General features: G+C 45.5%; 1 protein-coding gene across 5 annotated transcripts in view; it reads right to left on the bottom strand.

Moving 5' to 3' along the window:
- The window catches only part of Tns3 (tensin 3), a 230,283-nt gene that overhangs the window by 6,957 nt on the left and 210,258 nt on the right, over positions 1 to 13,068 (bottom strand). For all 5 annotated transcript variants that reach the window (XM_029545266.1, XM_029545263.1, XM_029545264.1 and 2 more), the window contains 5 exons: positions 12,544 to 12,630; positions 11,125 to 11,256; positions 7,658 to 7,753; positions 6,974 to 7,051; positions 6,015 to 6,092 (listed from right to left, as the gene is read on the bottom strand). In XM_029545266.1, the coding sequence (XP_029401126.1) occupies positions 6,015 to 6,092; positions 6,974 to 7,051; positions 7,658 to 7,753; positions 11,125 to 11,256; positions 12,544 to 12,630 (471 nt within the window). The remainder of the gene's footprint in view (positions 1 to 6,014; positions 6,093 to 6,973; positions 7,052 to 7,657; positions 7,754 to 11,124; positions 11,257 to 12,543; positions 12,631 to 13,068) is intronic.

Genomic DNA, 13,068 nt, shown 5'->3' with positions numbered 1-13,068 from the left:
GAACTCACTTTGTAGACCAGGCTGGCCTCGAACTCAGAAATCCGCCTGCCTCTGCCTCCCGAGTGCTGGGATTAAAGGCGTGCGCCACCACGCCCGGCTGGTGTGAAACATTCTTAACATTCACACTGCCCAAGCCCACAAAGCTCTGGTGAAATGGATCCCTTTTATGCTTGGGTAACCTGAGCCTGTTCTAGATAATTGAAGCCCATTTTATCAGGAGGAGCTGAAAAGCCTGGAGACGACTTCTTCAAAGACTCAAAAAGCAAGTCTGCCACAAGCATGAGATCCAGCCAATCTACAGAAGAAGATGGCCCTGCCCATCTGCATTACAGCAGGAAAGAATGAAAACAGACCATGTCCAAGGATAAAGAAAGAGTTAAATTCATCCTCCCAATAAAATGTGAAGCAACCAGCAAACGGTAATCACGGAAATTATATAGCAACATGGAAAAATGGTTAGCAGGTAATTGGAAAAGCAGAATAAACCATCTCTGCTATGATTAGAACTATAAAATCAAAAGCATGTGTGCTATGAACATACGCTGGAAAGCAGCTTGGAAAATGGGAAACAGACTTCAGGACGGTGAATATTCTACCTCTAATCCTGTCCTGTTGCTCATGTAGTTTCAAAAGGCATCATGTGCACTTGTGTGCCTGTGCCTATGCTTGTGTGCCTGTGTGCTTGTATGCCTCTGTGTGTATGTGTGTGTTTGTGTGTGTATGTTCATTCTGAACTAACTACTATGAAAATCCCATAGACTTGGCACACCTACATGTGTTTCACTGGAAACCACAGGCTAGACGGCTGTCTTGGAGACACCACGGGGAACTTCCTGATAAGGACTGGTCCATCTGTGATGCCAGGCAGGAGCCTGGTGTTGGGAGATGTTGAGAGAAATGGCGCCTCTGAAGGCAAATACCCTATGACTATGACAGTGGGCCAGCATCCCCCAAAGTTAGGCTCTCAAACAGAGAACATGTGGCCTGCAGGACCAAGTGCTCCTCCGGAGGGGAAGACTTGGAGCTGTGGTGCGTCATGACACATTAAACAGGACAGCATTCTTCAGATCTGCAGCAGGGAGTTCCTGAGCTGAGAAAATTTCCCATCTAAAGTGGTCTCAGATTCACATATTTAGACTTGTTAAGTGTTACTTCTGGGAGGTTAGCTTAAGGCAATATGTAGAATTCAGGGAGAATCGAGTAGAAAGACAATCCTTCAAGCTTGCCGAGTAGCACTGACAAGCTAGAGATGGATTAACTGGACAGATGACCACGGAAGAGCTGAATTACACCATGGAGTCCTACAGAACCACAAAGAACTGAGACTTGCACTGTATTTCTAAAAACCACGAGCAAACTCATTATACAAACCACAGAAAGGAATGTAAAAGGACTGTACGAAGGACAATCCCAGGAGAGGGGAGGGGGCGGGAACAGGTCTGGCTGATGCTCAGAGTGGTCTCTGGTTTAGAGAACTTCCAGCCCATCCCCCCTTCTTCCCAGTGTGATGTGGCTGCACTGTAGCAAGTTCAGGACTCATTTACTCACCTCTTCACTTCAGCATTGCCCTGCTTTTTATTAAAACAAAACAATGCAAAAACCCACATGATCTTTATTAAATTATACTCATAGAGCACTAAGCTAGACAGCCAGACTATCTACAGACCTATGGGAAGTCTGGTGAAAGAGCCTCTTTTTTTAGGATTAGCTCACATTCTTCCTCTATTTTAAGAAGCAACAATTAAGAATTGAGGCTTAAAATACAGAAACAAATTGTTTCAGCTATTGGAGCAAAGTCATAATGGCATTAGTATCAAATTTCCCATCCTGAGCTGACTGCTGTGTTGCCCAGTCTTGGCTTCTACGGTGAAGATATGGGACATTTCCAAGTACCTTAGCAGAAGTCTAGAATCAGGATGACAAATGGAATTCAGATGGGGATGGGGGAAGAGTTAGTGGTCAGAGATCTGAATAGTCCTACTTTTTTGATACAATGCCTGTGTTACAGTTATTCCAAGTGACCATAGCCAATCCTCAGGCAAGGTTGGTGCAAGCCCCACCTCCAGATCTGCTGAGCTGAATTTTCACCTTTATAATGTGCAATAGAATGGAAATCCACACTCCTGGTGTGTTATGGATTAAAGGAAAGAATCCAAAAGCAACCTTAAATTAAGGCTCACAGCTCAATGCCTAAGAAAGATAAATAATCAGACTACAAAGGTTGACATGAAGTTTTATCAGTAGGAAAACCCACCCATTAAAAAAATAATAATGTTATTTTAAAAGATGGGATAATGTATTTAAAAATGGTGAGCTGTAGCCATACACGGACTATCTATAATATACCCCTTCATAGAAAATTCAGAGAACGTTATGTAAGAGGGGGTGAATGGACTGTAAGAGCCAGGGGTCACAGAGGACTGGATCAAGACAATGTCTTCCCAATACAGCATGACTACTGTGTTCATGAAATCGCAGCAACAGAATATCAAGCCATTGAACATTCCAACATAGTTGGAAGCGACACCCAAGCCCCAAGCCTTAGCCTAGCTTAACTACAGCTGATTTCTGGTAAAGGAAATGAGAGCCAGTTTTCTTTAGGAGGTGTGGTTCGAGGTCCTACAATGCTTCGGTGGATGTCCCCACAGCCATCGGTACAGAGGCAAAACCAACTAGACTCAGTAAGTTATTAAATTAAAAAAGAAAAAAGAGAACATGAGGTGGATGAGGACTTACGGAAAGAGGATCTGGGAGGAGATGAGGTAAGTATGACCAAAATATATGAGCTTTCAAAGAATCAATAGAACATTGTGTTAAAAACACTGCTGAAATGGACAAGAAACACGGACAATGACTGTAACATTGACTGGAAGAATGCTAGTGAAGGAATTGAGAACTATAAAAAAAAAAAACTGCTTATGATGAGAGATATTAAATCCAAGAGATGACGGCAGAGGCACATTGGTTATGGCACCAGTCATGTGGGACTAAGAAACAGAGCTTTATTGCTAACACAGATGCAGATGGTGGTATAGGCAAGATGCCCATTGGCTCTGACCAACAGCCTATGCTTGAGGAGCTCCATCCATGGGGTAGAATGAGACCATGCCACCCACTCAAACCCACGGGGAGAATCCTCCCAGACAGGCATGTCACCATGATCCTATTTCTTCACGATGCTTTCCTCCTTCCTTCCTTCCCTTCTTCCCTCCCTCCCTTCGTCCCTCTTTCTTTCTTTCTTTCTTTCTTTCTTTCTTTCTTTCTTTCTTTCTTTCTTTCTTTCTTTCTTTCTTTCTTTCTTTCTTTCTTTCTTTCTTTTCTCTNTCTCTCTCTCTCTCTCTCTCTCTCTCTCTCTCTCTCTCTCTCTCTCTCTCTCTCTTTCTGTTGACATATAGTTGTGGTTCAAAAACCAATCATTACAGGTTTTTAAACTTTTTCAAGTACTTTTTAAGAGGTAGAACCAAACAATCGAATCAGCCTGGGGCCACTCTGATGGTTTAACAGGGGCTGTCAACCTAGGAAGACACCAGGGAACATCTTAAACAAAGTTGGGGGCTCTGAGTTTCTCTCTCTTGTGGAACTCACTGTCTCCCAGGGACTGTCTGCTCAGGTTCACAAGAGATCAGAAGAGAAACAGAAGGGCTGGCTATGCAGGGAAAAGGCTGTTGTCTCTGCTCAGGAAAGCTATTCCCAAGGCCTTTCTCAGAGTCTCCTCCTTTGTTCTCCACCTCTCTGGAGAGGTAGAACATTGTCCATATTGAACAGCGTAAACCAGAGGTCTGTATAGCTGCACATACATCAGATGTTAATGAATGTATGGCAGCGAGGCTAGAAGGCAGGACTATCATCACAGGGACATACTTCTAGCCTGGGGCAAGTCCGTGTGACCCCTGTTGTGGCTATGACAAACTCATCTTTTTTGGAACCTAGAACATCCACACTATAAATGAGGATGTCTTCTTTCATTGTATAATGGTCACATTGATGTACTTAGATTTACAGAGCAGACCTACATTAGAACAATATAAACTATCCAGAGGAGATAATATTTCTTTACCATGACATTCTATCTGGAGAGTATGTCACAAGGGAATTAACGAAATAGTAAGATGGCATGCACTATCCATCAGTTAGAAGGAGCACATCCTTCAGGGTGACACCATCTGAGGTGTGTAAGTGAGGGTGTGGAGCAAGGGGATGCTTCTCCATTGCTGGTGGGAATACAAAATGGTACAGCCACTCTGTAAAAATTCTGTGATTTCATTCAAAGCTAACTGTACTCTCGCCACGTGACCTAGCTATCAGGCTCCTTCGTATTTAATCAAAGGAGTTGGAAACATGTATCAACTAAAAACTTGCATTTGGATATTTTTAGAAGCTTTATACATACTTCCCAAAACTTAGAAGCAACCCAGATATTCTTCAATAGTTGTGTGCATAAATAAGTTTTGCTTCACCAAGGGCTGGAGAGATATTTCAGTTGGTAAAGGGCTTGTAGTGAAATCAATGACCCTGAGGATTTGAGTTCAGGTCCCCAGGAAGTGGAATACAGTGATGTACTGCTACCATTGCAGCAGTGGGGAATCAAAGCAGGAGCTCACTGGCCAGCTAGCCTAGCCACATCAATGAGCTACACGTATGGTGAATGACTGCTATAAAAAGTAAAGTGTAGGGAAATTTGAGGAAATATACAGCATGGACTTCTGCCTCTGAACACATGTGCTCACACATATTCGAAGACCCATATGTATATGTATACAGATCTGTACAAATACACATATATAATCTTCTGCACTATACACAAGGAAAGAAGCAACCGATCTATGGAAAGCCATGGGAGAATCTCAATGGCTATTACCAAGAGAAAGAAACCAACCTGAAAATGCTACATAGCTTGTGTTTGCAGCATAAAGCATTCTGGGAAAGCTGAAAGTACGGAGACCATAAAAAGATCAGTGAGAGTAAGAGGGCCTTGACTATGAGGGAGGAATGAGTAAGGAGATCAGAGGTGAGTTTGGGATGAAGAAAATACTTCATGTAATATTAGACTCATGAATGAACGTCAATATCTCTCAAGTCCATTGCCACCGAGAAAGAACACTGTATTTCTGGGCAGAGTCTTGTAAAATTTAGAGCTACAGGCAACCAGTGGTTGCTGACAGAGAGACTTAGTTTTCTTCAAGGATGAGCGCCCTGATAAGTTATTAAATCCCACATGTCCAGCCCTAAACACACTTACATATGGGCAACACTAAATGGACTCAGTAGACTCGTGTGTATGTATAACGGTAATAATAACTATAGAAGTCAGGCTGTGAATATGATAGGGAGTGGGGTTTCTGGGGGTGGAGGGGAGAGAAACAGGGGAGAGATGATGTAAATGTTCAAGCCATTATAATTTTTAAATAAAAAGAGTGAGCTCTACATCCACTACAGACTTCACTTAATAATGAAAGACACTAGCTCATCAGCTGTAACACTATGGTGTGGGATGCTGTGAATGAAAAGCCAGCACTGACATGGAATCTCTGCCTTCTACAATTTCCCATAGTGGACTCAGGAAGTAAAATCTATTAACAAAGATTTCACCCAAGTGGCCTGGTCTCCAAGTGTGGTGTGTCTCAGCATACAGATGGCGGAGTGGGTCCAGCAGTTGACTCATGTTGAGGGACTATTGAGTCACAGCTCCAGAACGTTTTTACATTTTCAGCTGGCAAGGCAGGTCACCACATCCTGCCTTCCCGCACCCCTCCCCCTACACTAAATACAGGCCTTGACATTTATTTATTCCACTGAATCTGGTCTTGTTCGAGTCCGAGCCTCTGATGCCCTGGCCATGCCTCCTCACAGCTGCACCCCACCCAGCTGTGCCAAGCAGCTATAAAAGGAAACTTCCTTCACAGCCCACAGAAAAGCAGGAAATGACTGTCCAAAGGGAAGTTCTAGCATGGAGTTCGGTTCCGCCCAGTGACTCGGAGATGCAGAGATACAAAACCAAAGCTGCGTCCACTGACCTGCTCCCTGCTTCAACAGCTCGGCTGCGGAGTTGGCCGCTGTCTGGGGAGAGTTTTCTGCTATTTCCTCCAGTGGATCTGCAGGAAGGGGTGAGACGAGACATGAGCTCCTGACACAGTAGTCCACATGGTGAAGAAAATCTGATGACAGAATTCCCAGACGGTGACAGAGCTTTCTCTTGAGAGGCAATCATGCAGCCCACAGAGACTGTAACCCATTCTGAACACAGATGGAGGTGACATGGCCCCCAAAACACGTTCCAAGCCCCTGAATTCATTTACATAAGTGATCCCATTTTAAAAGACAAGTAACATTTACCTACAGGAAAAAATTATTGTGGGTATTTTCTAACAAATATAAAAGTAGAGAGATTGTTCATTTGTGACCTAAATTTAACCATAGCAACACCATTCTCATTTTGTAGGATTGTAAATCTATAATGCAAGTGACCTTAAAAATTAGTCTGAGAGAATGTATTTTTTCATACACACACACACACACACACACACACACACACGTATGTTTGTATATAAAATACCTACTTATGCATGTAGACATGTTTTACATGCCTGGTGCCCAAGGTGGCCAGATCTCCTAGGACTGGAGTTAGACACGGTTGTAAGCCACCTAATGTAAGTGCTAGGAACTGAACTCAGGACCTCTGGAAAAGCAGTCAGTGCTCTTAACCACTGAGCCATCTCTCCAGTCCCCAAGTGTTTTACATCTTTAAGCTGAGCAGTCTTTGCTTTCTGGAAACCTTCTATACAGGCCACGATGTGCAATGTCTGGAAGCTGCTGTCAGCAGCAGGTCATTCTTTCTTTCTCAATTCAGGTGGCTACTAGTTTTCTTCGGGGTTTAAGAGTACATGTCATAAGAAAGAATCTGGGTACAGCACGCTATCAGCAGTACAGAAGATCGTACACACAGCCAGATAGCACTGAGAACTCCTCCACATACCTCTCTCTGGAATGAGGAGCTTGCAGGGCAAAGCCAAGGGCGTAATGGAATGCTGGCACACCAAAGCCGTCAGGCTCCCTGTAAAGTGGATGAGAGTAAATGAATGTCTCCAATTTCTTCACCTGCTCTATGCCTAGCCAGAGAATCAGTTGAGACCAAAATTCCACAAACCGGTGCCTGTATACCACCGTGGGATGTGACTCAAAGCTCCAAGAATGACAAGGCCCAAGTCAACAAAGAGGGTGATCGAGGGTCCCACAGTATATGCCAAGCATATGGCCTTTTTAAGTGCGAAGTGCCAGGGTGCTTCTTAATGAGTAGGAAACAAGGCTGCCCCAGTCTATCCAGAAGGCCCTGAAAGGCTCTCAGTTCACAAAGAAGTGGGGAGGCGCTGGTGGCAGCTCTGTGCTCCTCCTTGTGCCTGAGGAATGGGGTCACAATGTGCTTCAACCCTGCTGGGACCTAGCTGCTGGCCTTCGCCTTGTCTTATGCTAGCTCTCAGAGGAGCCTTCCCATTTATTTGGTTTTGACAAAGCTCCTAAAGAACAACTGCCCGTTCAGCTTATCTTAAAGACATCAGGTGGCAGCCTGACCCATCGTGGTACAGAGCCCCTCGAATCTCAAGCCACCTGAAGGAGGGAATCTATGCTCTAGAAATTCAAAAGAGCTTCTCTAGTTACTCACCAAAATATGGTTCATTTGAGCACCCTTTCAACCGCACTCCCTTTGGGGTACACTCAATCAGGAAATGCCGGACGAGTTCATTGGACAAATCTCCAGCTGCAGAAAGGATAAACATTTATTGTTTTAAATTTAAAACGTAAGAGAATCAAACTAGGGGTAGAGGGTAGGGGGAGAGAAAAGAGAGAGAGAGAAAAAAAATACTATATAGAAGACAGACAGACAGACAGACAGACAGAGCTTTTATATCTGCCTCCTGCAGACACCAAAGCTAAGGGCTACACCTAAGAAGGCTCCCTCTAAACAGGATTGAACCACTGCACTACTGGGCTACCATGAACCACTCCTGGCATGGTCAATGGGCAGGGCCATCAGGCAGGTGGATAGTAAGACTTAAGAGAGTCCCTGAGAGATGCCCTCAGACTGAACTCCAGGAACTCCCAAAGAAGGGATGAACTGGCAGCTCAGAAAGACCCTGGCCTTGGAGCACCAGCTGTATTCCCCCAAGAGAGGAAAGGCCACCGAGGCTCTGGCAGAAAAGCCTTCAGTGCAGAGCTGGAAGGCTGCCAGTCCTCTGGGTGAGGTGGAACACCAGCAGCAACAAGCAGTCTGCTATGTAGGGGCAGCATTCTACCAGACTGCTAGTAAACAAGACACTTGTGTTCAAGCCAGCTGCTGAACCCAAAGAGAAGAGGCCTGAAGAGAAGCCACTGAATGGAAAAGTACAAACTGAACCAGGAGAAAAAGAAGTCACTGCCCCCAAGCTGCTAAACTCAGTAGACACCCTGTGTGCCGTGTCTCTCTCCTTAATTGCTGTCTTTAGCGCCCTGAGACCTAGCCTCTCAATACTGCCGATATTGGAATTCCAGGTAGCAAGGCCTACTGAATTTGTGATTGGGGAGAGGTTGCCAGACTGTAGTCTGTCTGAGCTGATTAGTCCTCATCTCAAATCCAAAACCTGGCCAATTTTGAGCACCAGTATGAGGCCATAAATGGAAGATTCCACACCACGAAACTTTGTTTCATGAACAAAATAATAGAAAAGATTGCATAACATTACTTTCAAAATGTATGGCATGTATATGAATTCTATACAAGATGTAAATGAATTTAATCTTAAGACTTGGGTCTCCCAGGTTGTATTCCCCGCAGCCACATGACAGCTCACAACTGTCTGTAACTCCATTTTCAGAGTATCTGACACCCTCTTCTGGCCTCCATAGACACTAGACATGTACATATTATGCAGTCAGATATACAGGGAAAATATCATACAAATAAAACAATAAATAAATAATTTGTTTAAAAGACTTAAGCTTCGTTCCCAAGATATCTCATTATGAGGGTACAAATACTTTGAAATCTGAAGATAATCAGAAACCTTGGGCATAATCTGTTTGGGGCCATTTATGATGAGAGATACTGAACTGCATTAGGCTCCAATGATGCTTATCAACAACACACATTAGCGGCAGTACATGCCAGCATTTCCTAGGGGCAGTCACGCCTACAGGAAGTGGATGATATGATTCCATGGAAGTCTGTCACATAAAACAGAGGGAACAAACATATGACCCTTCCTCTGTAGGAAAAGAAGGTGTGGGGCTTCCAGCCTAATGAGAAAACCCACGGAAGGTCTGGATTCTACTTGTGGAAAATGGCCCCATGAAGATTCCTGCTGCTAAGGGCATTTTGGAACACAGAGTCTAGGATGACCACAGCTCAGCTGTCTCATCTCAGATTGACTGGAGGTGGCCCAGGGACTAACTGGACTCACTCATTTGGTAAACTCTTCGCTCAAATCTATCGTTAGACTGGGAAATACAAATGTCAAATCCAGGCCTGGGTGTACACACAGAGGCAAGACTGTATTTCAGCCAGTAGAGACCACCATGCTGGGTTTCCTGACATCTGCTATTCACATAGCCTCTATTTTGTTCCTTTATTCTCAGACTTAGTCTAAAGGCTGCCCAAGGAAGGATACATTCCCAGACAGTAGAAGTCTTTTCCTGATCTGTCACTAACTGATGTTCCTAAGTCAGACCTGGCAGTCCTCAGTAGCTAGGGCTGAGTGAGTGCTTCATGATAAAGGCCGTATGTCCCCGCAATAAGGGTCTGTTGAGCTTCTTATGCGGAAATCCTAATAGTTCTATGTGATGTCACTTATACCCCTCCCCACAGCCCTCCCGCTCCCTCACAGAAGCCCTGTCAGCACCCACAGGTTTGGGAGCTGTGCTCTCTGCCTGAGTCCCAGGTGCCCCCCCCCCCCAATCACACTTCCTAGCCTTGCAAGACAAGCACATTCCTAAAGCAGGTCAGCCTCCTGTGCCAGAGGCTAGCCTGCTTGCAACCACACCTTACAGCTTCAGTGCAGCTTGTACAGTGTCTGCTCCAGGAAGCTTTCAGACAGATTTCACACAAGAGTTTGCACAGATCGTCTCAGATCTGGGCATGGGATGGGACAGACAGGTCCATATCCATGCTGATTCTGATTCTTCTCTCCAGCTAAGGCAACATCTCTCACTGACCCATGCAGCAGAGGCTCAGCTCCCAGAGAGATGTTCTGGTGGTCAGTGAGGATGTAAGGAGGGGTAGGGTCTTAGGGTCACTTAGAGCATGCCCTTGGAAGGGTGATGGAACCTAGCTCCCTCCCCAGCCTCTCCCCTTCACACTGCAGGCAGAGGGAGAACACACCCTCCCTCGAGCACAAGCAGGCTATGATGGTTTATCGATCACAGGCCTGGTACCAGAGCCAACCAAATGAGTTGAACCTCTTAAAACCGTGACCCATGGTGAACATTATCTCCTGATAAGATAAGTACCCAGGGCATCCTGCCACGGGGTAACTACTGCATACTCCTCGTGACCTGAGGTGTTCAGTGAGTCTTAAAAATTTTGATTCATAAGATAGTACATATTGTATGTACTATATTAGTGTTCACATTGCAAGTTAAAAAAAAGAAAAAAAGACGATGATCATATTAGAGACGACTGCCTAACAGTGACAAATCAAGCACTGAGTAATGCCAAAGGAAGAAGGGCTGACACAGAAACAGGCTCGACTGCAGCTGCTCTCAACCTGTGTGGGTCGTGACCCCTTTAGGAGCTGAACGACCCTTTCACAGGGGTCACCTAAGATTCAGTGGAAAACACATATATTTAGATTACCATTCGTAACGGTACCTAACCTACGGTTATGAAGTAGCATCAAAACTAACTTTCTAGTTGGGGGGGGGTCACCACAGCAGGAGGAACTTCATTAAAGGGTCCCAGCGTTAGGAAGGTTGAGAACCACTGGTCTACGGTGGGGAAAAGGCTGGTTAAAACAAACGAAGATAGAACGTATAAATGGACGGATGTTTTTAAGCAAGACAACTACTTATAAAGCAAACACTAAAGAGAACCAGTAGGAGCAGCTGCCATTATCAGCCACTGTAAACAACAGATGGCCCCCGTCTATGGACCCTTACCTTTCTTGTTGAGGTGCAAGACAGATGGAGGAGGTGTGGCCACCTTCATGGCCAGGCCGTAGGCCCCTCGGAAGGAGTGACTGTCCCTCACGATGAATGACCCGGGAGCTTTGTCCTTCAGCATGGCAATGGCTAGGGGAAGGAAAGGCATGGGTGACTGCAGGGGACAAAGGTCACTGCCCACCCGGAGTCTGAGACGGCTCCACCTCTGAGAATCACACCCAAGTCTGAGCTGATGCTCGGTGCATCAATGACAGTTGAAGAATAACGTTTCTCTTGATTGGCAGTGGTTCCAGGGATGGCTCGGCTGCCTGAAAGCGGACTGTTACAAAGCACCGGCTCTCTTCTGCCCGCGTGCACTTCCCCCTCTCTTTTCAGCAGTGTGAAACTGGTGCTGATATGTGTGGGGAGTGCCCCACACCTATAGGACTCCTGTTCTCTATATGTCATCCAGAGCTCAGGTGCTCTGTGACAGCCTCACAGGATGGGCTAAGGCAGCCCCTTCTCCCAGCCGCTTCTACAGCCTGGGCCAGTGTGGGGACCCTGGCTTGGCAGATGAACATGGAGTAAGGAAAATGCCATCTCTTCATCTGTGCTGCTAAGCAGGGAGACCAGAGACAGAAGAACTCGGGGACACTGGTCGCATAAAGCTGTTCTGTGTGTTGTGGGGGAGGCTTGGACTTGCTAAGCAGCTTTTACAAAGGCGCCTGAGGGAAATAAAAGGCTTTCCAGGCCATGGTTGTGTTCATACCCCACCCCACCCATGCTTCTCTTCCATTTAAAATGACAACAGCTTCCTTGAGCTCCTTGGAAGAACCAGAGTCTCACAGCTCCTGTTAGCTCTAAAATCTACTGGCAGAACCTCAGGGAGGAAACGAGCCTTTCTGAGAGATGATGCTATGAATGAACGGCCCCATGAGCTCCTTGGGGACTTCACCACCCAGGTGGCCAATGTGGGGCACATTCATGCAGGCTACAGGAAGCTCCTTATGGGGAGAGCTCCAACACTCCATTCATTCCCTTTCATGGCTGCAGCCACCAAGCCTGAGATTCCCCTAGTGCATTAGCTCTCCTCCATGGCCTCTTTCTGAAGTACTCTGCAGCCTAGGCCCTTGAGGAGTCCTTAGTAGACAGTCCTTAGTGTCTCATCCTCAAAGCAGTGGTGGGCTGCCAGGCTGGTGAAACAGCCAGTGTCACAGGCCAAACTCTGGGATGCATGTGGCTGGAAACCACTTCTGGCCCAAACCCTCACCAGGACTGAGTTTTCCCTGTAAAACGGTGAAGGTTGTAGAATGTTCTCCAGAGACCTTTGAAAAAGGTGTGTTTATCTGCACCACAGCTAATACAAGGAGATCCCTGACAGAAGGACTCAGAGACCAAATATGACCAACATTGTAAGAGGTCCCTTGCCCCGCCTACCTTGTTCTCTTGAGATGTCTGCCTTGTACCAGAACTTCGAAGTGTCTTGAACAAACTTTACAATCACGAGTTTATCATTTGGGCTATCTGTGAAGCAGAATTTTAATACAGAATATTTGGGTTTTTTGTTTAGTTTTACAAATTAATTTTAATACATCACAATTGGGTTTAATTACAATAGGAAACTGATAGTATTCACAGGAGTAGGAAATGGGACGTTTCTTCATTCAGCATTGGGAGTAATACCGAATATTTGTATTGCTGCCTCTTTTACAATGGTGATGCAAGTCTAAATCCATGCCTGGGTTTGAGAGAATGCACAGAAAGGTCCCAAGTGGGGAGGAGGTGTAGTTCAAAGGACCACAAAGGGAGAGCCAGTGCCTCAGGGTACAGTGCATGACACACGTGCTTTCAACCCCAGAAAGGAGGAGGGCAGGACATTGAGGCTGGTGTCAAACACTTGAAACAGTTTATAACCCAATTCTGGATTAATCATGTAATTGGGAAGAAAGAAAGAAAGAAAGA

The sequence above is a fragment of the Mus pahari genome, chromosome 13 (assembly GCF_900095145.1).
Source record: "Mus pahari chromosome 13, PAHARI_EIJ_v1.1, whole genome shotgun sequence".
NCBI classification, from domain to species: Eukaryota; Metazoa; Chordata; class Mammalia; order Rodentia; family Muridae; genus Mus; species Mus pahari.
This window is presented reverse-complemented; position numbering and strand designations above follow the sequence as displayed.